Genomic DNA, 27,865 nt, shown 5'->3' with positions numbered 1-27,865 from the left:
GAAGTATGAGGGTCCGGCCTAGCTTGTCCAGGTGTCGGGTCATGTGTTGGAGGTTTCCATTCATTGTTCTGGGCCCCAGACCTACCTGTGTCTTGTTTCCAGGTCACGTACCTCAGATTCATAATTTTACCTTCTCTTGGCATCAGTTTAAACTTTCATATTGATGTCTTTCTTTTTTTCTCTCTCTACCTCAGTAAATTCTCATAAACTTTGAAGTTTCTGTTTGTCTTCCTGTACAGTGCTGTGGCCTGAATCAGTTTGTTCTGTTCCTTAGCCTGCTTTTTCCAGTCTTCTTTTCCCCCACTAGCACCATAAGAATCTCTTTCATATTTGAGAATGAAATTGGTTGATTTGAGAATCATTCATTCATATTTGAGAATGAGAATGAGATTGATCTTGGTTGCTCTCAGTAAGTCATAACATAAGCACTTTCAGAATTCACATTTAATCATCTATTTTGATGTTTTGTGATAAGATTCGTGATTGCTGGGGGTCGGGGCACTTTTTCACCCGAGTCAATCTCCTGAGCCCTTGGAGCCTGCGGCTGTGCTTTGCAGGGACGCTGTGCCAGGACACACTGGTCCCTGCTGCAGCTCTGCACCTGCCAGTTGAGCAGTCCCGTCTTGGCTGCCGCCACCACTCTTTTCAGGTCCACACTCTGACCATCGCCTTCCCTTCCACAGGAGCTGCAGCTGCAGAGGAGGGCTCAGGTGGCAGCCGTCCTACTTCACCTGCTCACTGCAAAATTCTCTCCTTTATAGAAAACCAAAATTTCAAAGAACAGCAGATCAAACAGAAGGAATAACAAATTGTCTTCAAAGTAGATTAATGATGATCCCTGTCTGTTTTAGAATAACCATCCAGCCCAACAAATGTGTTTAGACACTTTTCATCTTGCACTCTTCATTTAGGAGTCTTACATTAATCTGATTCTGCTCACCTAATGAACATGGCTTACATCAAATGAACCTAAACATAGAAAGTTTTCATATTTTTTAGATGTAATCTTTCCTTCTCTTGTGTGTGTATAGATACATGTTTATCCATAGTTTTAGGATAAGTCTGTAAAAGGACATACTGGTTCACAGAAAGAAAAAATGCAGATAGTAAGCATATGGAAAAATGTTCAACCTTGTAACTGTTAAAGAAATGAAGAATTAGGCCAGCCATGCTCACACCTTTAATTCCCAGAATTTGGGAGGCCAATGCAGGTGGATCACTTGAGCTCAGGAGTTTGAGACCAGTCTGGGCAACATAGCAAAACCTTGTCTCTTAAAAAAAAAAAAAAAAAAAAAAAAAGGCAAATAGCCAGGTGTGGTGGTGCATACCTGTAGTCCCAACTACTTAGGAGGCTGAGGCAGGAGAATCACTTGCTCCTGGGAGGTCGAGGCTGCAGTGAGTCATGATCACACCACTGCACTCCAGCCTGAGCAGCAGAGTGAGACCCTATTTTTACCTATCATGTTGAAAAACATTGTTAAGAAATGACTATTACAGCCAGTGTTGGCAAGGAGACCAAGCTGTACAGTGCAGGCAGAAATGTTAGTTTGCTATGATCTTTCTGGAGGGAAATTTAGAAATAGATTTTTTTGTTTTGAGATAGCATCTTGCCCTTTCACCTAGGCTGGAGTACAGTGGCACGATCATAGCTCAGTGCAGCCTGCAATTCCTGGACTCAAGTGATTCCACCACCCACCCCGCCTCAACCTCCTGAGTAGCTGGGACTGCAGGCGCACACCACCACACCTAATTTTTTATTTTTTGCAGACATGGAGTCTTGCTATATTGCCCAGGCTGGTCTTGAACTCCTGGCTTCAAGCAGTCCTCCCACCTTGGCCTCCCAAAGTTGGGGGGTTACAAGCATGAACCACACAAGCCTGGCCTGGAAGTATATTTCTAGAGACATAAAAATGTACTGTGGCCCAGCTATTTGTTTATTTTTTAACCTTTATCCTAAGGAAATAGTTGTATTCAGAATTGCATGTGCAAGGCTCTTCAGCGTATTTTAATAATAGGAAACAATGGAAAACAACCTCAATCTTCGGTATTAAGGATTTGATGTAACTATAAACTGCGTTTAAAAATGCAGTGAAGACTATTGACATGGAATAATGTTCGTAATGTATTGCTGTGGGAAAGCAGGATGTGAAGTGGTATGTGAGCTGTGAACCATCAGCACACACTCCTGCTTTTGAAAACCTTTATGTATACCATGTGGAAAGGAACTGTCCCTTATAAGATGGTGGGCTTATAGATGAGTTTTTAACAATTGCTCTTCTTTGGCTTCTAGATTTTCAGTATAGAGCATGCATTTTAAAGTACAGTTTATTCGTCTGCCTTTTGCAAATGTTAAGTCCTAGCTTGCAAAATTCTCGCTACCTTTTACTACTGACCTAGTACTATTAAAGTTACTCTTAGAATTGAGAAATTATATATCTCTCTTAAAGTAAGACCCTGTAGAAATTATGAGATTGCATACTTGTCACAAGTGATGTTTTTTTTTTTTGGTTGGGGGCAGGGTTAGTATAAATATGGCATGTTCTTCAGCTATTTTTCAAAGTTTGATTCATGGTATATATACTCAGAGTACTTTGAACGTTATGTAACACAGTTTTTAGTTCATTATAATCAATTGCAATTAGTTTTTGCTTTTGAAGTATGCTATTAGATGTGAATTTATTTGCTTCGTATGGGATATTTCTTTTCAGAAATGCACCTACCCACAGACTGGACAGGACTTTATTCTTTTATGACTACAGATGGATTATACAGAATAGTATGTGAGCCTGCTGTTTTGCCATTTGGTACAGGTTAACTTGTTAATGCGTGAAGATAGGAAGTACTGTGTGTGTGTGTGTGTGTGTGTGTGTGTGTGTGTGTGTGTGTGTGTGTGTGTGTGTATTTATTTATTTTTCAGAGGGTGTCTCACTCTGTTGCCCAGGCTGGAGTGCAGTGGTGTGATCTTGGCTGACTGCAACCTCCGCATCCTGGGTTCAAGCTATTCTCGTACCTCAGCCTCCCGAGTGGCTGGGATTTCAGGTGCTCACCACCTTGCCTGGCTAATTTTTGTATTTTTAGTAGAGACTGGGTTTCATGCTAGCCAGGCTGGTCTCGAGCTGGTGACCTCAAGCGATCTATCTGCCTCGGCCTCCCAAAGTGCTGGGATTACAGGGGTGAGCCACCGCACCCGGCCTAGGAAGTACTGTATTTTTAATAAAACTTTTAGTGCAGAGTCTTTCCATGTGATTTTAATAGAAGTTACTTGTTTAAATTTCCACTTCTTAAGTCGCATTTGGGGAACAAGTGGTAGTAGGAAATGGTTCTCTTCTGTTTAGTTTTGCTTCTTTGATTGAATTCGCTTTTCTTTTAGCTAAGGAGAATGGTTGGAGTTTGGCAATAACTAAAAGTCAAGAATTGATTCCCCAGATGTGTTGACTTCAGAAATAAGGCGTGGTGCTGTGGGTAACAGACATTTGAGAACACTGGCTCCGTCACCTTGCTGCTCACTTTATATTACATTAGTAGTAGATGCTGAACTCCAGGAAGGCAGTCTGTTGGTGAGGCCTAAGTCACCCACATGGTGCCTGGCCCAGAGGGTGTCTGCTTGCTGAAAGGTGAAATGTGAAGGTTTCCATCTAATAGGACCCTTTCCCAGCGACTTGCCGCTGCCCATCAGTACAGAAGCATACCTTGGCAGACAACGTTTCACGGACGACATAAGAGTTGTAGGACCTATGTGGAGGCTGAACCAGGCTCGGCTCTTGGACATAAACCCCTGTACCACGTTACACCATTTCCCCACCTGCCTGCAGAGGAGGCCCCAGATACCTGCTTACGTTCTCACCTGCTTTCTGGCCAAAGAAGCTCTCAGAGGACCTTCAGCAAAGAACCTCAGAGTTTGAAAAGTCAAGCGTATGGGTTTGTTAGAGTCTATGGCTGCCTTAGTATAAAATACCTAATCTATTGTTTGCTGGATGAAACTTTTATTGCCTTGTAGGCTTTTAATTTTTTATCTCTGATGTTTTTGCTTTTTCTTATTTCATCTTAATTCCTATATTTAACTTTTCCTCATACTCCGTTTTAATTTTTTTCCTTTAACTTCAGATGTGAGCATTTTTCTCCTAAAGATTAGTCATAGTTCGTTTTTCTACTCTTGTAAATGATTTATGAACACTTAATTTGTGTGCATGTTGGGGCAACAGGTGGTGAGTGTGGCATTGTTGGGGCAGCGGGTTGGGGGAACAGCAGGAGCCCACACCATAGAGAGCAGCTGGGAGGCTCTGGCCCTGTCCTTTCACGCAGGCGCCCTTCAGGGCTCATTCTTTAGGAAAATGGCACACCTGATAATTCAGGAATACATCCGTTTTACAGTCCTTCCTTGAACATGGGGAATTCGCCCCTTCCAGATAACATACTTGAATTATCCCAAGAGCTCTTTTTCCTCAGGTCTCATACCAGTGGGGTCTGAGGAGGGGCTGGTGCCCTGGACAGGTCTCCCTCAGGCAGCTTCTGATCACATGAAGAACCTGCTCGTTCCATTTCTGATAACATTCCTCCATATAGTTCAGTTGATTTAAAGCTGAGATAAAAATACGATGAAGCTAAGACTGTGTGTCATCAGAGCTATATAAGATCTGCTTTCATTCCTGCCTCCGCTGACTCAGCCTGGATTCAAAGCACAGTTGATCCTGTTCTTTAGGCGAAGGTGCCCTAGACTGGGGGCACCTCTCGGGCTGCCATGTAAACTTCGTGTTATATGCTCATTGACCATTCGTGTGTCATCTTTTGTAAAGTGTCCAAGTCTTTTGCCTCCTGTTTTTTCCATTTTTGGGATATTTTGCTTTTTGTTAGTTTTAGTTATTTATATGTCAAGGGTACCAGTGTTTTGTCAGATATATTTTGCTAATATTTTCTTCAAGTCTGAGGCTTGCTAATCATTTTCTTAATGGTGTCTTTGGGTGAGCAAATGTGTGTTTTGGGGAAACCTAATTTATTGGTTTTATTTTTTTGCAGTTATTACCTCTGTGACATAAGAAACCTTTGCCTCCATCTCAAAGATATTTTGTGTTTTCCTCATAAGACTTTATGGTTTGGGCATTTACTGTTAGACCTGTGATCCACCTGGAGTTAACTTTTGTGTATGGTGTGCAGTAAGGCTTGAGGTTAAATTTCCCTTGTGTGGATATCCAATTATTCCAGTGTCATTTGTTGAAAAAGACTTTTCCTCAATGGGCTGGCAACTTCTTGTCAATTTCTACCCCAAAAGTTGATTGATTGGAATGGTATTGAATTTTTTTAATGGCTTTTTTTTTTTTTTTTTTTTTTTTTTGAGACAGAGTTTTGCTGTTTGCCCAGGCTGGAGTGCAATGGCATGATCTTGGCTCACTGCAACCTCCACCTCACGGGTTCAAGCGATTCTCCTGCCTCAGCCTCCTGAGTAGCTGGGATTACAGGTGCATGCCACCACACCCAGCTAATTTTTTTGTATTTTTAGTAGAGAGAGGGTTTCACCTTGTTGGCCAGGCTGGTCTTGAACTCCTGACCTCCAGTAATCCACCTACCTCGGCCTCCCAAAGTGCTGGAATTACAGGTCTGAGCCACTGTGCCTGGCCTTAATGGCTTTGTTGAGATATAATTCACATAGCATACAATGCACTCAATAAAAGTGTACATTTCATTAGTTTCTGGTATATTCACAGATAATGTTCATCTGTCACATTCAATTTTATAAGATTTTCATCATCTCAAAAAGAAACCCTGTGCCCTTTAGTTGTCGCTTCCTTCTTACCCCAACCTTCTGCTAATGTACTTTCTGTCTCTATAAATTCACCTATTCTGAATATTTTGTATAAATATAACTATATGATATGTGGTGTTATGGACTTAATTGTGCCCTTCCTCCATTCATATCTTGAAACTCTAACCCCCAGTGTATTTGGATGGTATTTGGAGGTAAGGTTCTTTGGGGGAATAATTAAGGTTAAATAAGATCGTGAGGGTGGGGCCTTACCCTGACAGGATTGGTGTCCTTATGAGAAGAGGAAGAGACACCAGAGAGCTCTCTCTCCACATACACAGAGGAAAGGCCATGTGAGGACACAGCGAGAAGGCGGCCGTCTGCAACCCCGGAAGAGAGCCCTCACCAGAACCCAACCCTGACAGTACCTTGAGCTTGGACCTCTAGTCTCCAGAACTGTGAGAAAATAAATTCCTGTTGTTTAAGCCATCTAGTCTGTGGTATTTTGTTATGGCAGCCTAAGCAGACTAATACATGTGGTCTTTTGTGACTGGCTTTCTTCCACTTAGTATAATGTTTTCAAACTCATCCGTGTTGTAGCATATGTCAGTACTTCATTTTTATGATAAAATAAGATTCTATTCTGTGGATATACCACATTTTGTTTATTCATTCGTCAGGTGATGGACAGTTGGGTTATTTCCACCTTTTACTATTACAAATAGTGCTGCTGTAAATATTTGTGTACAGGTTTCTATGTAGACATATATTTTCATTTTTCTTAGATGCCTACAAGTGTAATTTCTGGGTCAGATGGTAACTCTGTGTTTAACCATTTGCAGAACTGCCAAATTATTTTCCAAAGTGGCTGCATTATTTTACTTTCCCACCAGCAGTGTTATGAGGGTTCCAGTTTCTCCATATTCTGGCCAACACTTGTTGTGTTGTGTTGTACTTATTAATTTATTTATTTATTTTGAGACAGTCTTGCTGTCATTCAGGCTGGAGTGTGTGGCGAGATCTCAGCTCACTGCAACCTCTGCCTCTTAGGTTCAAGCGATTCTCCTGCCTCAGCCTCCCGAGTAGCTGGAACCACAGGTGCGCACCACCATGCCCAGCAATTTTGGTGTTTGTAGTAGAGACAGGGTTTCATCATTGTTGGCCAGGCTGGTCTCGAACTCCTGGCCTCAAGTGATTCTCCTACCTTGGCTTCCCAAAGTTCTGGGATCGCAGGCATGAGCCACCACATCCAGCTCAACGCTTATTATTTTCTGACTTTTTGATTCTAGCCATCCTAGAAGGAATGAAGTAGTATCTCATTGTGGTTTCAGTGTGCACCCTTATTGAAAATCAGGTGTCCGCAGACTCATGGGTTTATTACTGTCATTTTGTAGTCAGTTTTCAAATTGTGATGTTTGAGTCCTCCAACATTGTTCTTCTTGAAGATTATTTTGCCTTTTTTGAGTCTCTTGAAGTTCCATATGAATTTTGGAATCAGCTTGTTACTTCCTACAATGAAACCAACTGGGATTCTGATAGAGATGACATTGAATCTGTGGATCAGTTTGGGCAGTGTATTTGTCTGTTCTCATGCTGCTAATAAAGACATACCCGAGACTGGGTAATTTGTAAAGGAAAGAGGTTTAATGGACTCACAGTTCCACATGACTGGGGAGGCCTCACAATCATGGCAGAAGGCAAAGGAGAAGCAAAGGCACGTCTTACATGGCGGTAGGCAAGAGATCTTATGCAGGGAAACTCCCATTTATAAAAACTGTCAGATTCTGTGAGACTTACTCACTACCACGAGAACACTATCAGGGAAACTGCTTTGATGATTCAGTTATCTCTGCCTTGCCCTTGACACATGGGGATTATTACAGTTCAAGGTGCTATTTGTGTGGGGGCACAGAAAAACCATGTCAGGGAGTATTGGCATTGTAATAATTCTTAAATCTTTCTACCTTTTCTGTTTTTTCTTTGTTTGTTTGTTTGTTTTTTGAGATGGAGTCTGTCACCCAGACTGGAGTGCAATGGCATGTTCTTGGCTCACTGCAGTCTCTGCCTCCCGGGTTCAAGTGATTCTCCTGCCTCAGCCTCCTGAGTAGCTGGGATTACAGACATGTACCACCATGCCCAGCTAATTTTTGTATTTTTAGTAGAGAGTGGGTGTTTGACCATGTTGGCCAGGCTAGTCTCAAATTCTTGACCTCAAATGATCCACCTGCCTCGGCCTCCCAAAGTGCTGGGATTACAGGCATCAGCCATCATGCCCAACCCTTTCTACCTTTTTTGATATAAGTGTTTGAAAGTATAAATTTCCTTGTAAGGATTTTTAGCCTCATTCCACAAATTTTGATATATCTTATCTTCATTATCATTTAGTTCAAAACTCTTTGACCTTTGAATTACATAGAAAGATATTGTTTAGAAGTACTGGATTTTCCCGAGTAGCTTATTGTTACTACTTCCTAATTATAATTCCATTTTGATCAGAGAACACGCTGTATAATTTTAGTCCTTTTAAATGTATTGAAACGTGTTTAATGGCCCAGGAAAAGCCTATCTTGGTGAACATACCATGTGCTCTTAAAGAATGTGGGTTCTGCAGCTGTTGGCTGTAGACAGTGATGTGCTGGAGCTGGATCAGATCAGCTTGCAGGAGATGATTGTGCCCATCTCTCCCCAGCTCCCTGTGTGTGATATTGTCCTGTTGGTAGTTTGCGTCTGCCATGGTGGGAACTTTACACAATAGACATCTACAAAGGCTACGAATCAGGGCTTTTTGTTTTTTCTTTTCTCTTTTTCTCCCCGCTCAGAGAGCCAATTTACCAGTATACCCCTGGGTATAGAATGTTATACCTGCCCGTTAAGTTATGACTTAAGGGGATTGATAGTCTTAACAGATCATCCAAGTCGTGATTGATATTTTTCCTGTGGTCTGGTTGCTGACAGGAATGTTGAATCTTATCCTGTGATTGTGAAATTGTCTCTTTTACCCTTTAATTCTGTCAAATTTTCATATATTTTAGGCTGGGTATGGTGGCTCACACCTGTAATCCCAGCACTTTGGGAGGCCAAGGCGGGCAGATCACCTGAGGCCAGGAGTTCAAGACCAGCCTGGCCAACATGATGAAACCCTGTCTTTACTAAAAATACAAAAATTAGCTGGTCATGGTGGCAGGTGCCTGTAGTTATTCTGGAGGCTGAGGCAGGAGAGTCGCTTGAACCCAGAAGGCAGAGGTTGCAGTGAGCCGAGATGGCACCACTGCACTCCAGCCTAGGTGACAGAGTAAAACTCCATCTCAAAAAACAAATTTTTTTTCACATATTTTGAAACTCTGTTGTTAGACAAAAATGCATTTGCGAATATGTCTTTTAAGTACATTTATTATGAAATGTGTCCCTTTTTATCCCTGGTAGTAATTTGTTGTCTTGATAGTTATAGCTTCTTTAGCCTCTTCTTATGCTTAATGTTTGCATGATAATCTTTCTCCATCCATTTGCTTTCAACCTATATGTATTTTTGTATTTAAATTGTGTCCCTCATGTCAATGTATAGCACGGTCTTGCTACTTTGCCCCTTCTGACCAGCTCTGTCTTTTAATTGTAGTTTTAGCCCATTAACATTTGTTGTAATTATTAATAGATTGATTTTAGGCCTACCATTTTGTTAGTTTTTTTCTCCCCTTAAAAATTTTCTTTGTTCTTGCTTTCACCCTTCTTTAGGATTATTTGAAATTTTTTTATAGTTCCTTTTTAGTATATTTGTTGGTTGTTTAGCTATACCTCTGCAGAGTGTGTGTGTGTGTGTGAGAGAGAGAGAGTGTGTGTGTGTGTGTGTGTGTGTGTGTGTATAAGAGAGAAGAAGGAAGAAGGAATAAAGAGATTGCTCTAGGGATATAATACACATTTTTCTTTCTTAACATTCTACTTAGAGTTAAGATTGTATTACATCATACAAAATGTAGAGGAATTGTAGTTGTATAGTTTCATTTACTACCCCATCCCTCTCCTTTATATTACTTCTACATATGTTTTTAAAGCCACAAGACAATATTATAAATTTTTGTTTTAAACCATCCTTTGTATTTTAAAGAATTAAGAAAAGTATATTTACCCTGATATTTACTATTTCTACTGCTCTTCAAAGATGCAGGATTCTATTGTAGTGTCAATTTGCTTCCACCCAAAATGCAGGTCTGTACTATGAATTCCCTTAGTTTTATTTTACCTGAAAATAGCATTATTTTGCCTTCATCTTTGAAGGATATTTTCACTGGCTATAGAATTACATTGATTTCTTTTTTTCTTTCAGCATTTTTTTTTTCTTTCACCACTTAAACATGTTATTGCCCTGTCTCCTGACCTTTGTAGTTTTTGATGAGAAGTTACTGGTCATTTGAATTCTTTTTCTGTGTTAGGTTATTTTTCGCTGTCTGCTTTCAAAATTTTTCCCCCTTTGGTTTTCTAGCAGTTTTAATCTTTTTTTTTCCTTCTCAAGAGTTGATCATTTTTGTTGGTCTGTCTTCAAACCCATGACTTTTGTCTTTATTTTGATGTCAAGACCATCCAATGAGTAATTTATTCTAGATTTCCTGGTACTGCAGTTCTAGAATTTTTATTTTGTTGTTTTTCATGGTTTCTATTTTTGTGCTGCAATTTTCATTGATTATAAACATATTTTTCTATATCTTTGACTATAACTGTGATAGTTGCTTTAGAGTCTTTGTCTCCTAATTCCAACATTTGGGTCAACTCCAGCTGGTGTCTGTTGATTGTCTCTTGTCTTGAGAGTGGATCTCATTTTCCTGTTTCTTTTACATCAATGATGTTGGACTATGCCGTTCCCTTCTTCCGACACTAGGCCGCTTTTCAGTATATGCCTCCTTTTGGCGGTTCTCCGGTGCCTTCAAGACCATTGTTTTAATATATTTTCCAGGGTTTATCGTTATTTGCCTGAAATCTGGTTAGATACTTTGGTACTAAAATTGGAATCATGGTTTAAGTAATTGAAAGATTCAAAGGCTCTACAGTGGCTATTAGGATGAAGATGGAGTGGAGGTAGGGGGTAGAAAGGAGATGTGTTCTCTATTTGCAGGAAATCCATAATTTACGCAAACGTTGATTGGTCAAAGAACAAAACAAGCATATGATTTAAAGACATGTACATATCCAGCTAAAAATGAAGAGCTAAGTCTAGAAACAGTAAAAGATGGTTCTCACTATGGGTGGGGAGGGTTGGATCATAACGCTCTGGCTTGTTCTTTAGCTATTTTGCTTGTTTCATCTCTTCAATTTAGACATAAGTTGAACCTAAATTGTCATAAGCAGGAAGCCTCCTAACCACTATCATCTAATGCTTTCCATTCCTGACTAGATAATGGTGAGGAGTGATGCTAATATGAAAATGAATGTGGTGTTAAACTGAACAGAAACTTTAAAACAGCTTTTAAGAGGTGTTGGTGGCCGGGCGCGGTGGCTCAAGCCTGTAATCCCAGCACTTTGGGAAGCCGAGACGGGCGGATCACGAGGTCAGGAGATCGAGACCATCCTGGCTAACACGGTGAAACCCCGTTTCTACTAAAAAATACAAAAAAACTAGCCGGGCTAGGTGGCGGGCACCTGTAGTCCCAGCTACTCGGGAGGCTGAGGCAGGAGAATGGCGTGAACCTGGGAGGCGAAGCTTGCAGTGAGCTGAGATCCGGCCACTGCACTCCAGCCTGGGTGACAGAGCGAGACTCCGTCTCAAAAAAAAAAAAAAAAGGTGTTGGTTTTGTTTAAATTGTGCCTTTCAATCTGTTTTGTGAGGCCCCTTGCCTGTGTGTGTGTGTGTGAGGTCTCTGAGGGGTGGGCTTGGAGGAGGAAGTAATGGTGCAGAGGGGCAGTGTTCTGGGTACTGAGCTTTCCTCCACAAAGAACACTTGGTGAGAATGAAAGGATCCTGTGGGCACAAGTTTAAAACCCGTAGCCCTGCTCTCTAGAAGCAACTGCTACATTGATTCATTGATTCAAGTGCATCGCAAAGTCAGTGCACATAGTACAGTAGTTGGCCAGGTATCAGTGATGACCTAGTCATCATCACTGCATCAGTGCACACTTGAGTGCAGCCTTGTTGTTTCCATCAGCAAATCATTTAAGGACCACTGCAAGAATCTGCCCTGAAAGAACAAACCTTTGGATATCAAGAAAGCTCAGGATCAGGCTTAGAAAGTGGATGGGCGCAGATCAGGAGAAAATCTGGAATTAGTCTTGGACTACTACTAAGAAGTGCTAACACATTCAGTGGCTCAGAGGACTACGTTATATGGAAAAACACAGACATCCTTAGTAAGAGTCATAATGATTCAGAATGGACTCTGTGTAAAAACATTTTGGCAATATCCTAGCCGATCTATTTAGCTTTTCTTTATCCACTTGCAAGGATATTAGGATAAATCTGTTTAAGTCTAAAACAGGTGATTCTTTAGTAAGTAAAAGTAAAAATTCCATGTGATGAAAGTGCATTCTAATTGGCAGCATTTTCTTTACTTAGTGATACTTAATGATACATGTTACGGTTGATGTCTTAGCTGAAATTTGATAAATATATTGCAGTCTTTTTCACCACCATCTATTCCATGACATTGTTAAAAACTGCGTACTGTATCTGTCTTCAGATGGATCTGACAGTGGGTTTAACTAATTCTCTTTGTTTGACAAATACCTTGTTACAAGTTTTTTGCCATTAGGAACAATGCTGTGATAGTTTGCTAGCTAAGTATTTGTACACTTCCGTGATGATTTGCCTGTGATAAATGCTTATGAATACAATTGCTGTATCAAAAGGAATGCACTTATTGAAGGCTTTTGAATATTTCCAGATTTTACTTCAGAAACGGTGTAATTGGGTACACTCTTACCTCAAGCACATGGAAGCTCCCATTTTCCTGCACTTTAGCTGTCGTTGGGTTTGTTTTTTAAAAAACCTTTGTTAATTTAGTAGCTGGGAAGCAATAGATTGCCAAGGAACAGAAGTCACGCTGAACTAAATAACCTAAAACATCCTGGCACCAAGTACCCAAAACTGGGTGCTGTGTGAAATACAGCAAAGTGTAATGATCTGCACAGAAGTCAGAGGGAATTCCCAGGCATCTGAAGAAGAGAAGAGAGCTAAAAATGAAGGCACTAACCATTGTGAGCCTCTGTGTGGCAGCATAAGGATTTGAGCAAGGTAGGCTGGCACATAGGGTCACACAGAAAAGGAAACAAAGCCTTATGCCTGGCTGGGAGGGGCTGGGAGCTGACGTTTCCATGGAAACCTGGAAGACAGAAGCCTAAATACCCTTTAGTGTATAGGTGAACTGAAAAAAATAATAATCGACGTACTCTCCCAGGAAAGCAACTAGTAAAGGATTTAAGCTGCGCTCTGGATGTAAGGAGAGTGGGGAAAAGTCTGTCTTTAGAATAAAGGAACAAAACACTATGGAAAACAAGACAGGTTTTTAAAAGAGAAATTCTGTAAACGTAAAATGAAGCCATTAAAATTAAACAGTAAATCTGACACAACTGAAAGAGAATCACTTAACCAGATGGCAGATCAGGGAAAATTAGAAAATTTGAACAAAGATAAAGTGATAGAAGATCATTGAAGACTTTCAACCAAGGTATAGAAGGTAACATGAAAATATCTCACATACTCGTAATAGAAGAGCTAGGAGAAAATAGGGGACCAGAAATACTTGAAGAGGTAATAGAATCTTTCAGAATTGTAAGGCAAAGTGGGCATGTCATATTTTAAGGTAATTAACCATTTCGAGAATGTGTAACTCCAAAATAAAACAAGAGCTATAAGGGAACAAGTAAACTACCATTCCAGTAGAAGGGGAAAGGGAGGAAAACCAGAAACGTAGAAAGAGAGTTAAAATAGATAATACAAAATAGGATGGTAGAAATTAATCCAAATAACAGTATAAAACAGTTTACCTAAAACCAAACTCATCTATCAGATAATATTAGACTCAATTTTTTAAAAATTGACTTCAGTAATGAAGTCAATTATGCTGCGGTGGTTTACAGTAGACACACCAAAACACAGAAACAAAGGTTGAAAATAAAGGGCTGGAACAAAGACATTTAAGGAAAATTCTAACCGAAAGATAGGTATAATAATATCAGATACCATAAGTTTCTAAGGCAGTATTGTTAGGAATAAACATGGTTACTTCCTAATGACAAAAGGTACAGGTTACCAGGAATGTAATTTCAAATATGTATATTAGTTAACACTGCCTCAAAATATGACAGATATTTTAGAGAATTATAAGATAAATTGATAAAACTATTGGGAGATTTCACTAAAAATTTCTTGGTAATTAATAAACAGACAAATCAGAAACAATATAGAAGATCTGAAAAACAGAGTTGACCAGCTCTAGTGGGTCCCCGTATCCAACAGAAGTGGGCATTCTTTTTAGGCACATGTGAAATAATGGCCTACGCTGTTCTGGCCCAGCAGAAATTACATACTTGGCAACAAGTCTCATCACATTTTAAAGAAACTATCAAAAAGATAACATTCTCATGTTTCTGCAATTTAATTTTAAAATAAAATTAAATTTTTTGAAGGTAAAAGAATACATTTTGGAAATCTAAACTGTTTAACTCTTAGAACAGTGGAAAAGAGAAAATATAACTGAATGATAAGGAAAATATATACACATAAGATTTATGTGATGCAGCCAAGTGACATGTAGAAGAAACTCTAGTATAAGTTTTTCATATACTTTCCATGTAGTATGAACATTTTATATAAGTATTTTAAATGCTTATGTAAAAAAAATTATAAAGTTAACCAAAACAAGGATTTGTAGAGAAAAAGCATATGTAAGGAAAGAAGTAGGCCAGGCGTGGTGGCTCACGCCTATAATCCCAACACTGTGGGAGGCACAGGTGGGCAGATCACCTGAAGTCAGGAGTTCGAGACCAGCCTGACCAGTGTAGAGAAACCCCGTCTCTACTGAAAACATGAAAATTAGCCAGGCGTGGTGGTGTGCGCCTGTAATCCCCATTACTCAGGAGGCTAAGGCAGGAGAATCACTTGAACCCGGGAGACAGAGATTGCAATTAGCCGAGATTGCGCCACCACGCTCCAGCCTGGGCAATGGAGCAAGACTCCATTTCAAAAAAAAAAAAAGGAAAGTAAAAAGGTACAGAAATGAAATAAAGATACAGTAATGAAAATTATTAAAACCCAAAATAGTTCTTAAAAAAACTAACAGACAAGCGTGTGGCAAAATTAATGATAAAAAGAATGGCTTTGAAGTGCCACACCCTGTACCCATCTAAAACAGCAAACTTAATCCATAAATGCGTGTGTCTGCTCCACCGACTGGCCGTTTCCCCCTCTCTCTCTGGCCTCCCTACTCCCTGAGACACAACAACATTGAATTGAGGCCAATTGATAACCCCCACAATGGCTTCAGAGTGTTCAAGTGAAAGGAAGAGTTGCATGTCTCTCACTGTAGATCAAAAGCTAGCAACAATTAAGCTGAATGAGGAAGGCCTGTTGAAAGCTGAGACAGGCCAAAAGCTAGGCCTCTTGTGCTAAAAGGTTAGCGAAATTGTGCATGCAAAGGAAAAGTTCTTGGAGGAAATTAAAAGCGCTGCTCCAGTGAAAGCACAAATGATAAGAAAGCGAAACAGCCGTATTGCTGATAAGGAGAAAGTTGGAGTGGTCTGGATAGAAGATCAAACCAGCCACAGCGTTCCCTTAAGCCAGTGCCTAATCCAGAGCAACGCCCTAACTCTCTGCAATTCTGTGAAGGCTGAGAGAAGTGAGGAAGCTACAGAAGGAAAGCTAGAAGCTAGCAGAGGTTGGTTCATGCGATTAAAGAAAAGAAGCCATCTTTTATAACAGTGCAAGGTGAAGCAGCGAGTGCCGATGGAGGACAGCAAATTAGCCAGAAATCTAGGATCATTGATGAAGGTGGCTGTGTAAGCAACAGATTATTTATTTATTTATTTAATTTTGAGACAGAGTGTCACTCTGTCACCCAGGCTGGAGTGTAGTGACATAATCTCAGCTCACTGCAAGCTCCGTCTCCCAGGTTCACGCAATTCTCCTGCCTCAGCCTCCCAAGTAGCTGCGACTACAGATGCCCGCCACCATGCCCAGCTATTATTATTATTATTATTTTTTTTTTTTTGTATCTTTAGTAGAGACAGGGTTTCACCGTGTTAGCCAGGATGGTCTTGATCTCCTGGCCTCGTGATCCGCCTGCCTCGGCCTCCCAAAGTGCTGCCAATTCTTAAAATTTTGAGTCTTAAAATTTTGTGTCCTTGTAGCCTCAGCCTGGTGATAAGCCTTCCTTGGACCTCTTGACACAGAAACTAGAGCCTCTCACGTCCTGCACACTCTGGAGGCCTCTTGCCCCCAGGAGGGTCACACACTCAGCAGCAGCTCGCTCTGTAAGTCTCACCGTCCCCACACAGCCTGCACCCCCAAGGCCTTCTGCCCTGCTGGTGCCCCGACTCCCACTGCACGTCCTTCTATTGGAAGGAGATGCCACCTAGGACTTTTTTTTTTTTTTTTTTTTTTTTTAAATTTAGGTTCTAGGGTATACGTGCACAACGTGCAGGTTTGTTACATAGGAATACATGTGCCATTGTTGGTTTGCTGCACCCATTAACTCGCCATTTACATTAGGTATTTCTCCTAATGCAATCCCTCCCCCAGCCCCCCACCCCATGACAGGCCCTGGTGTGTGATGTTCCCCGCCCTGTGTCCAAGTGTCCTCATTGTTCAATTCCCACCTATGAGTGAGAACATGCAGTGTTTGGTTTTCTGTCCTTGTGATAGTTTGCTCAGAATGATGGTTTCCAGCTTCATCCATGTCCCTGCAAAGGACCTGAACTCATCCTTTTTTATGGCTGCATAGTATTCAATGCCACCTGGTACTTTCATGGCTAGAGAGAAGTTAATGCTTGTGTCAAAGCTTCAGAGGACAGGCTGACTCTCTTAGGGGTAAATGTAGCTGGTGACTTTGTTGAAAGGAGTGTTCACTTACCATTCTGAAAATCCTAAGGCCCTTAAAAGAACTGTGCTAAGTCAAGCCAATGTGGTGGCATGTGCCTGAATTTTCAGCTTCACAGGAGGCTAAGGTGGGAGATCACTTCAGACCAAGAGTTTGAGGCAGTAGCATGCTATGATCATGTCTGTGAATAGCCACTGCACTCCAGCCTGGGCAACATAGTGAGATCCTGTCTCTAAAAAAAAAAAAAAAAACTCTGCCTATGCCCTAGAAATGGATATTAAAACCATGATAAACCACAGTATGAATGCATGGCCAAGGTTGTAGTCAATGAAAACTCATGCACTACAGGGTGCTGGACAGCCGCTTTGTAGCACCAAGTTGGCAACTCTTAATAAAGTTAAACCTACCACTTTGGGAGGCCAAAGCAGGAGGATTGCTTGAGCCCAGGAGTTTTGGACCAACCAGGGCAACATAGCAAGACCCCATCTCTACAAAAAAATTGTTTAAAAGGGCCTGGCAAGGTGGCTCACATCTGTAATCCTAGCAATTTTGGGAGGTCGAGGCAGGTGGATTGCCTGAGGTCAGGAGTTCAAGACCAGCCTGGCCAATACAGTGAAATCCTGTCTCTACTAAAAATACAAAAATTAGCTGGGAATGGTGGCAGGTGCCTGTAATCCCAGCTACTCTGGAGGCTGAGGCAGGAGAATCGCTTGAACCCGGGAGGTTGCAGTGAGCCAAGACCGCATCACTGCACTCCAGCCTGGGCAACAGAGTGAGACTCTGTCTCAAAAAAAAAAAAAAAAAGAATATAAGTCTCTTGTCACTTAGTATTTATGTGCTCCAAGAAACTTGTACATGTATGCAAGGAGACCTGCTAGTTTTATTCTTTGCAGCTTTGTAAATACACACAAAAAAGGCACCTGCCAAAAGGACCATTATCAAGGTCCACCACCAAGAGAGTTGATAAAGTTTTATAAATGTGTGTTACACAGTATATTACAGCTGTGGCTATGTCAAATACCATCAAAAACAAATGACAGAGCAAATGTACATGTTAGAGTTTGTGTAATTTAAAAATGTAAAACATGGCCAAGCACGGTGGCTCACGCCTGTAATCCCAGCACTTCGGGAGGCTGAGGCGTGCAGATCATCTGAGGTTGGGAGTTTGAGACCAGCCTGACCTACATGGAGAAACCTCATCTCTATAAACATACAAAATTAGCCAGGTATGGTGGCGCCTGCCTGTAATCCCAGCTACTTGGGAGGCTGAGGCAGGAGAATCGCTTGAACCCGGGAGGCGGAAGTTGTAGTGAGCCAAGATTACACCATTGCACTCCAGCCTGGGCAACAAGAGTGAAACTCCATCTCAAAAAAAAAACAAAACAAAATGTAGGACATGTGAAATATATTTGATATATATTTATCCAGCAAAATCTAAAAACAGGAATGATACATACCCAAACATGGTGGTGTTTGCTAGGGTAAGAGGAAGGAGTGGGATGAAAGAAGAGAACATAGTGCTTCACTTATAACCTGTAATATTTTATTTTCTCAAAAGTTGAGGGGGACTGTAGGTGGAATATGAGACAAGTGTGGGAATGCAGTAAGATCTATCAAAACTGGGTCATGAGTATACAGTAGTTGCTTATTGTAATCTGTGATTCTCTGTTTTGTTTTTTGTTTTGTTTTGTTTTGTTTTTGAGACGGAGTCTTGCTCTGTCGTCCAGGCTGGAGTGCAGTGGCACGATCTCGGCTTCCTGCAACCTCCTCCTCCTGGGTTCACGCCATTATCCTGCCTCAGCCTCCCGAGTAGCTGAGACTACAGGTGCGCACCACCATGCCCGGCTAATTTTTTTGTGTGTTTTTAGTAGAGACATGTTGTGGGAAGTCAGGGACCCCAAACGGATGGGATTTCACCGTGTTAGCCAGGATGGTCTCGATCTCCTGACCTCGTGATTCCCCCATCTCGGCCTCCCAAAGTGCTGGGATTACAGGCGTGAGCCACCGCACCCGGCCTGAATTCATTTTTTTGTATGACCTTACTTAGAAACGGCCACTCCAACCTGAGAACAGATAAGTGTTCACATATATATTCTTGGTTTTACTGTTTTAGCTTGTATATTTTAAATCCTAATCCATTTGTAATATATTTTGGAATATAACATGGAATATTTAGAAATATCTTGCCTCATGCCATTTATTAGATAATCTTTTACCCATTGTCTTGAAGTATCTTTATGTAGTAAATTCTTAATTATACCAGAATATTGTTTTGTTCTGTTTTGTTGATATTTCTGAGTATAAGTATCTTTCCGTTCATTTTAGTCAATTAATAATACATGCAGATAAGCTCATCGTATTTAAAGGATACAACAGAACATGGTGGTTCTCTGCCCTTCCCGTCCCCATCTTCTCATTCTCTGTGCTCCCCCTGCAGACGCAGCTGTTTTGCAATCAGCTGTCTCTGCTGTGGTTTATACATCTCTGTATTTCTCAGTAGTGTGTGGACACTGCTGCCATTGACTGATAAGTTTTAGACGTCTACGACTATTGTAATATAAGGACTTGGCTCTCTAAGTCATTTTAAAATAAAGTTTGTGTTATTTCAATATTTAGAATGTGTGCCTCTGAAAAAGTTACAGCTGAGCATCATAATAGACAGTGCTTGTTGTTAGCTGTTTGCTTTTCCAGGAGTCAGTGATTGCATTTTCCTTTTGGGACAGTTTTCCACAAGGTCAGTCACATTAGATAATGTAAAAGGTCCAGATTTTTTTATTGGCAGCCTCCCTCCTGGAATGTTCCCTTCTCCACCTTGGCGGCGTTGCTCTCAAGGCCTACCAAGAACCTTGTGAATGGGGCTTGTTGCCTTTAGCTTTATGGATAGTGTGAATGGGATCTTTGTTCCACTCTAGTTTTTAACAGGTTTTGGTTGATATATTGGGAATGCACTGGTAATGAAATATAAGAAAATATGTTTATGTTAATGACCGTTAATGTCTGTGATATATGTTGGTTTCCTTAACTTCTCTCCAAGTCATGTTTATAACTACTGTACTAGTGTTCACCAGTCAAACCAAGCACGAGGAGCTGGAGTTCCTCCTTCTAAGTCGAAAAAGGGGCAGACACCTGGAGGAGCTCAGTTTGTTGGCCTGGAATTGTATAAACGACTTAAGGAATTTTTGAAGAATTACTTGACAAATCTTCTTAAGGTAAGATGTTTCACATATATACTGAGTATTCATAACAGGATATTTAAAAAAGGAGTGAAATAGTGGTTCTAACTTGTTAAATCTTTCACTGTCATCTGTTATGTTTTAGACACTAATGTGGGTGACAGTGTTTTGCTATTGCATAGTCTTTTACCTACTGTGAATATGAAATCATCATAAACTATATTCTGGGGTTTTGTTTTTTCGAGATGGAGATCTCACTATGTTGCCTAGGCTGGATTTTTGATCTCCTGGGCTCGAGTGATCCTTCCACTTCAGCTTCCTGAGTAGCTGAGGCTCTGCAAATTCTTACCACTGTGCCCAGCTCATTCTGTTTTTTAAAATTAGAAAGTTTTGATAACCTTTTAGCATAATAGTACCTTCCTTAAGTTACCAACCATTTTGGATTTGGTGGTTAGAAGTGATTAACTTTTTTATTTAAAGCAAATACATATTCATATTACCTGCATTTACTGTAAACCCAATGTGGGGTTCCCTGTCAGGTGTATAAATAATTGTAAGGTTATTCAGTCTTGGAAACCATTTTTTTCAAATGTGATCTTGCTCTTTACACATGGTTGTGAAGTTTGTTTTTTTTTTTATCTTTTCTTTTCCCTTTTTTTTTTTTTTTTTTTTTTTTAAAGACAGGGTCTTGTTCTGTCACCCAGGCTGGAGTGCAGTAGTCCAATCATAGGTCATTGCAGCCTCCAACTCCTGGGCTCAAACAATCCTCCCGCTTTAGCCTTCTGAGTAGCTAGGATTACTGGTATGTACCACCATACCCAGCTCCCAGCTAATTTTTAAATCTTTTGCAGAATCAGGGTCTCTTTATGTTGCCCAGGCTGGTCTCCAACTCCTGGGCTGAAGCAGTCCTCCTGCCTCCGTCTCCCGAAGTGTTGGGATTACAGGTGTGAGCCACAGTGCCTGGCCATGACATGTATTTCAAAACTGCTGTGAAGTTGTGCTCGTGACTAGGATGAGTTTCACTGTGAATATCCATTTCCTTCTAGCATAGGTCCCTCCCACTCCAAGCCTTTGGTTGGGCAGTGGTGGAGTCTTTTCCCTTTCATCTCCCGCCTTTTTCTTCCTTGGTCTTCATCCTTTGTAGCAAAGGCAGTGTGACTCCTTGTATCTAGCCACAAGATGAGCGAGTGGGTCCTTCGTCTGGTTCTGCACTGTCACAGAGTGAAGACATCTATACTCTCAACCCAGGGACATTTGCAGGAACTCTTCTGTGTATATATTTTAAATAGTTTTGATTTACACGATGTGCAGAAATTTCTGCATGCTGCAAAATTGTTTTACCTAATTTATTTTTACAAGCTAATTGAAGACTTTAAAACATCATGCTAACAGACTGTGTGTAGTTGGCTGGCCACAAGTTGTGACTAGTGTATTATTTTCGTCTTCCTCACATGGTGTTTCTAAGGTCTTGCTGAAGCCACTGTTCTTTTTATTCATAACACATTGTAAAGTGAATGTTCTAATTAATTATTCTTTAGTACTAAAGTAAGAAACAGTATATTGTGCTAAGTAATAATGTTGATGACCATGCCTTCAGTGATATTTTTGCATTTTAAAAAGGTCAGCTACCATCAACCAAAATAGCTTAGCTTTACATTTTAAAGTTCATTTCATATTACTTAAATTTAAATGAACAAAAAATTATGTGTGTCAAGAGATGATCAGGTTTTTACATGGCTTGTTCGGTCACTCGTGTACCTTATACAGGTGGAGCTTCAAGTCTGTCGTAGCCATTTAGTTTTCACTGAAGACACTGAGGCTCAGAGAAGCCAGTGGGCTCACCCCAGCCCTTCCTGCAGCCCTTCCGCCCCCACCTTCCTCTTTCGTGCTTCTCTGCTCCACACACCTAAATGGCAGTGCTGCCATACAGTGCCATTAACGTTTTTGTTTTTGTTTTTGTTTTGAGACGGAGTCTCGCTCAGTCGCCCAGGGTGGGGTGCAGTGGCCAGATGTCAGCTCACTGCAAGCTCCGCCTCCCGGGTTCACGCCGTTCTCCTGCCTCAGCCTCCCGTGTAGCTGGGACTACAGGCGCCCGCCACCGCGCCCGGCTAAGTTTTGTATTTTTAGTAGAGACGGGGTTTCACCATGTTAGTCAGGATGGTCTCGATCCCCTGACCTCGTGATCCGCCCATCTCGGCCTCCCAAAGTGCTGGGATTACAGGCGTGAGCCACCGCGCCCGGCCGCCATTAACGTTTTTAAAGGGTAAAGCTTACTTTGTAGATGCCATTAATCCCTAAGAAAAAATTTCAAGCTAGTCTCCTTCAAATAAAAATTCGTGACTCGAGTTGTAGAAATCTGGATAAAAATAATTTTGGTAAATGCACATTTTCTTTATGAGGGCTTGTTAAAGAGGAAGTATTGTTATACTATCGTACTCACATTATTTTTACAGATTACCACAAAAAAGTGTTTTGATGGTTCTTAAGAAGGAAGAAGATACATTTAAAAATTGAATAGTATTAGCCTCGTTGTCTGAATTGCTGAGTAGGACATGTTGATTTGATTTCTTTTTTGCGGGGGAAGGGGGGCGGCAGAGTCTTGCTCTGTTGCCCAGGCTAGAGTGCAGTGGTAGGATCTTGGCTCACTGCAGCCTCCGTCTCCTGGGTTCAAGCGAGTCCCCTGCCTCAGCCTCCCGAATAGCTGGGACTACAGGCATGCACCATCACGGCCAGCTAACTTTTGTATTTTTAGTAGAGACAGGGTTTCACCACGTTGGCCAGGCTGGTCTTGAACTGCTGACCTCAAGTGATCTGCCCACCTTGGCCTCCCAAAGTGCTAGGATTACAGGTGTGAGCCACTGTACCTGGCCAATTTTTTTTTTAAACAAAATATTAAAAATACAGATGATTTTGAGGTAAATTTCTTAATAAAAAGAAATTACCTGCATATCAAATGTTCAGGGTACTTTTTTTGAGTGTTTGTGGATATTTAATACCATGAAAAATGTTCCTGTTTAATTTGAGATGAAAGAATTGTTTTTACTATATTCTTGTGAGTTTATTAGCATGTTTTTGTATACAGAATAATTTAAAGAAGCCATCTAAAATCACATGTATCAATGTATTTTAATACAGTAGATGTTACTTTTATTTTTAATTTATAATGTGACAAATTAGTCATCTTAAAGCTTTAGTTAACTTGTTTTTAGGATGGAGAAGATTTGATGGATGAGAGTGTACTGAAATTCTACACTCAACAATGGGAAGATTATCGATTTTCAAGCAAAGTACTGAATGGAATTTGTGCCTACCTCAATAGACATTGGGTTCGCCGTGAATGTGACGAAGGACGAAAAGGAATATATGAAATCTATTCAGTAAGAGTTTTGTTTTAAATGTGTTTTTTTAAAATGATAAATTGTCTTTTAGTAAGAGAATCTAGGCAAATATTAAGCTTTTTTCAGAGTAGTAAACTAATTTTCATTGTTTTATCAATAAATGTCCCTTAAATATTTTTTAGCAAGAAAGTAGAGGAATGGGTAAATTGGAGTTCTAAAATACAATTTGTCCATTTCTGCATTTGCTTTTTAAAAATTTCTTCTTTAATTACCTGACCCTACCATCACAATTGGCATGGAACTGCCTGAGTTTTCTCACTGAAAGTCCTGAGTCGTGGCAGTCCCAGGCAAATCAGGTGCCATACCTGAGGGCGAGCCCTGAGGATTAGCCCTCCCATGCTTTATAGTCTGGGAAACCCTGCTTCAGGGAGAGGACCCTGAATTAATTACTAAATCACTCTCATTAATATATGTTGCTTCAGTCAGCAAAAGGGGTTTTTTTGTCCATTGGCTTTCAAAGTATGGTCCCATATTTGTCTGTTTTCATAACTTCTGATAAAAAACTGCCTGAGACTGGGTAATTTATAAAGAAAAGTTTAATGGGCTCAACAGTTCCACGTGGCTGGGAAGGCCTCATAATCATGGCAGAAGGCACATCTTACATGGTGGCAGGCAAGACAGAATGAGAGCCAAGCGAAAGCAGAAACCCTTATAAAACCATCAGATCTCGTGAGACTTATTCACTACCATGAGAACAGTGTGGGGGAACCACCCCCATGATTCAGCTCTCTCCCACTGAGTGCCTCCCGCAACATGTGGGAATTATGGGAGCTATAGTTCAAGGTGAGATTTGGCTGGGGGCATAGCCAAACCGTATCACGTCCCCAAACCTGCTCTGTCAGCATCACCTGGGGACTTGTTAGAAATGCACATTCTTAGGCCTCATCCTAGACTTAAGGAGAAACTCTGGAGATGGGGCCCAGCAATGTTTTACCAAGCTCTCCAGACAATTCTGATGCATGCTCCAGTTTGAGGACCAGTGTTCTAGAGCAATTAAGGGAGGACTCAGAAGCTCTCCAGACAATTCTGATGCATGCTCCAGTTTGAGAACCAGTGTTCTAGAGCAATTAAGGGAGGACTCAGAACAGTCTGTTCGTGATCAACACAGGCAATGCCCTTTAAAACTAGTTTTGTTAAAATGTCAGATTCTACATAAAGAAGTTAATCACCATATCCAAGAATGTTGCTATAATAGCAATACTTTGTAGCTTCACTTTTGACAAATTTAAAAGAAAAACATAATGCTGGTTGCAGTGGCTCATGCTTGTAATCCTAGCACGTTGGGAGACCGAGACAGGAGACCAGCCTGGGCAGCATAATGAGACCTACAAAAAAATGTATCCAGGCATGGTGAGGCACCTATAGTCCCAGCCACACATGAGGCTGAGGTAGGATCGCTTGAGCCCAGGAGGTGGAGGGTGCAGTTAGCCATGATCGTACCACTGGACAGAGTGAGATCCTGTCTAAAGAAAAAAAAGAAAAGAAAGAAAAGCATAATGTATCCCGGATGCATGACTTGTTTTTATTGTTTGTGTAGCTCCAGTTTCTATACCAAAATTGTTAATTGGTTCATAATGATACTTTGCTATGTAGTTAATCTGGTTCTAACAAAACTTTCTAGGTTTAGTTGTTTGATTTGGGGTTTTTGTGCTTCCCCTTTAACATTTTGTTTATTTTTTTAACTGACAAAAATGTGTACACCATGCCTTTTTGAAATATGTGTGTATTGTGGAATAGCTAATGGGATTTTTTTTCTTTTTCACATATAAATGCTTTCTTGAGACTCAAAAGTTGTTAGTATAGGAATCAGGATGATCTTGGTTCATTTCCTTTTGGAAACCTGCTTGACCTAAATGTGTACCCTACAGTAACATCACAGACTCCTAAAAATAATTACGGTTTTTAAACTTTTCCTATACTGTTTTCAACAACAGTTAAAGAAAATATAAATAAAGAAGTTGAGCTGACAAATGTCTGTGCTTGGATACCTCTTGAAGTTGTTGACTCTAGAGAGTGGCTTTCTGATTTCGTCATGATAGCAGATTTTGACCAACTTGTAATCTAGAAATTTTGATGAAGTAATTTGAGATTTAGATTATTTCCTATGACTTCAATCTTGGAAAAACATAGTAAAAGTATAGATATTTTGTACTTTTTTTTCTCCAGCTTGCATTGGTGACTTGGAGAGACTGTCTGTTCAGGCCACTGAATAAACAGGTACCTACTGGTGTAAGCGTGTGCGTGTGCGTGTTCCTTTTAAAATCCCTTCACAGTTTCGTTGCTTAGCCTTTGTCTGCTCACTCCTTTGGATTATCCCATCTTACATTGTTTAATGGCTGTGAATGTTTAAGGGATATGTAGTAATATATATCATATTCTATAACCTGTGTAATATTTTTCTACATCCTTTCTAAAGGTAACAAATGCTGTTTTAAAGCTGATTGAAAAGGAAAGGAATGGTGAAACCATCAATACAAGATTGATTAGTGGAGTTGTACAGTCTTACGGTAAATAATTTCCCTTTAGTTTATTCAAAGTTTCCACATCAAATGGCAATTATGACAATGCTCTAACAGATTTCACTTTAAAATATTTTCATATTATAAAGGACATTGTTAGCATTTACGAAGGTACTTCTCTTTCTTTTTAAGTCAGTGTGACTTTGTTTTTATCCATCATAAAAGCTGTTTGATCCGTGTGCCTTAAGGAAATTTTGATGAAATAGACATTTTAATTATTTTCTTTTCTGGTCTCGTAGTGGATTACTGGACATGTTAGAGTGTGAGCTCAATGATAACCAGAAATCTATATCAGCTTGAAAAATTGAGATTGAGAAACTGATAAAGTAATACAATGTCTTAAAAACTTGGGTAGCATTGTATTTCTTTGCAAATTTAAAATTAGTTATTTTTATTGCCTTTGGAAATATAAAAGTTCTCTAAAGGAACTTCATCATAATTTTGAAGCATACCTGGCCATGGGTCAGAATTACTTGCTTTTTATACATCTTGGATTTTTTTCCTTTTTTATTTTATTGAAAGAGTGTACTTTAATACTAGTGAGTAAGAGTTACTTATGTCCTGCCATTTCACATTTACCTTTTAAACATAACTTAAACTGAATGCTACACCTAAGTATATTCTGTGAAATATAACCAAAAAAATAGGGTAATTGAAATATAGCTCATATTCATTTCTAGTGGAATTGGGGCTGAATGAAGATGATGCATTTGCAAAGGGCCCTACGTTAACAGTGTATAAAGAATCCTTTGAATCTCAATTTTTGGCTGACACAGAGAGATTTTATACCAGAGAGAGTACTGAATTCTTGCAGCAGAACCCAGTTACTGAATATATGAAAAAGGTAAGCTTCAATATAGTACTTTAAGTAGACTTAAGTTAAAGTCATTGCTACTCAAGTGAGTTCTTTTTAGCATATACAGCTTTCTTTACAAGTCATTTGTTGGGCATTGTTTTTCTATAGTGTCTTCATCAGGTGCAAGTGCTTCTCCTAATTCTCCAAGGAGCTTCTGTAAATTAATTTGGTAATCATGACTAAGAGTTCTCCTTGCTGTTCTAAGGATATAACCATAATAGCTACATGACTTTTTTAACTGTTTATCCTAGAATGTGGATTTGTATATAATGGGCATAACAGTCACGTCAATGAGAAAATTTTAAGAAACAAATATTCTTAGATTTGCAAACTTGAAGCTTCTCCTTTTTTGCTTCTAAAATACCCCTAAGAATCTGTTACATAGCTTTCAGGATTATATTAGAGGAAAGGTTCCTCTGAAACCAGGATTTAAATTCTAATATGAGAGGATGGCTGTCCTCCCACTTCAACCTCCAGAAGTAATGGGATTAGAGGCATGAGCCGCCACACTCAGCTAATTGTTTTATTTTTGTAGAGATAGGTTGCCCAGGTTGGTCTCAAACTCTTGGGCTCAAGTGATCCTGCCACCTGGGCCTCCCAAATTACTGGGATTACAGATGTGAGTAACCATGGCCTGCTGATAATAAAGATCTAGTAGAATTACTATTCTTTGTTCTCTTTCTTAGAAATACAGATATCCTGGCCGGGCGCGGTGGCTCACGCCTGTAATCCCAGCACTTTGGGAGGCCGAGGCAGGTGGATCACCTGAGGTCAGGAGTTTGAGACCAGCCTGACCAAGGTGGTGAAACCCCGTTTCTACTAAAAATACAAAAAAATTTAGCCGGGCGTGGTGGCGCATGCCTGTAGTCCCAGCTATTCAGGAGGCTGAGGCAGGTGAATCACTTGAACCTGGGAGGCGGAGGTTGTAGTGAGCCGAGATTGTGCCACTGCCCTCCAGCCTGGATGACAGAGTGAGACTCCGTCTCAAAAAAAAAAAAAAAAAAAAAATACAGACATCCTGGATTTAGACTCTAAGGAATGACATAGGTCTGGAGTCAGCAAACTTATCTTGTAAAGGGCTACATAGGAAATACTTTCGGCTTTGTGAGCTATGTGATCTCTTTTGCAGCTGTTCAACTCTGCCATTGCAGCACAAAGCAGCCAGTG

At 40.3% G+C, this 27,865-nt stretch overlaps 1 protein-coding gene across 7 annotated transcripts in view; it reads left to right on the top strand.

Moving 5' to 3' along the window:
- CUL1 (cullin 1) overlaps window positions 1-27,865 on the top strand; it is a 105,977-nt gene that overhangs the window by 38,327 nt on the left and 39,785 nt on the right. For all 7 annotated transcript variants that reach the window (XM_050784894.1, XM_050784898.1, XM_050784895.1 and 4 more), the window contains exons 3-7: window positions 19,787-19,961; window positions 23,135-23,302; window positions 25,490-25,540; window positions 25,740-25,830; window positions 26,523-26,686. In XM_050784894.1, coding sequence (XP_050640851.1) covers window positions 19,787-19,961; window positions 23,135-23,302; window positions 25,490-25,540; window positions 25,740-25,830; window positions 26,523-26,686 — 649 coding nt within the window. The remainder of the gene's footprint in view (window positions 1-19,786; window positions 19,962-23,134; window positions 23,303-25,489; window positions 25,541-25,739; window positions 25,831-26,522; window positions 26,687-27,865) is intronic.

Source organism: Macaca thibetana, chromosome 3 (assembly GCF_024542745.1).
Source record: "Macaca thibetana thibetana isolate TM-01 chromosome 3, ASM2454274v1, whole genome shotgun sequence".
NCBI classification, from domain to species: Eukaryota; Metazoa; Chordata; class Mammalia; order Primates; family Cercopithecidae; genus Macaca; species Macaca thibetana.
This window is presented reverse-complemented; position numbering and strand designations above follow the sequence as displayed.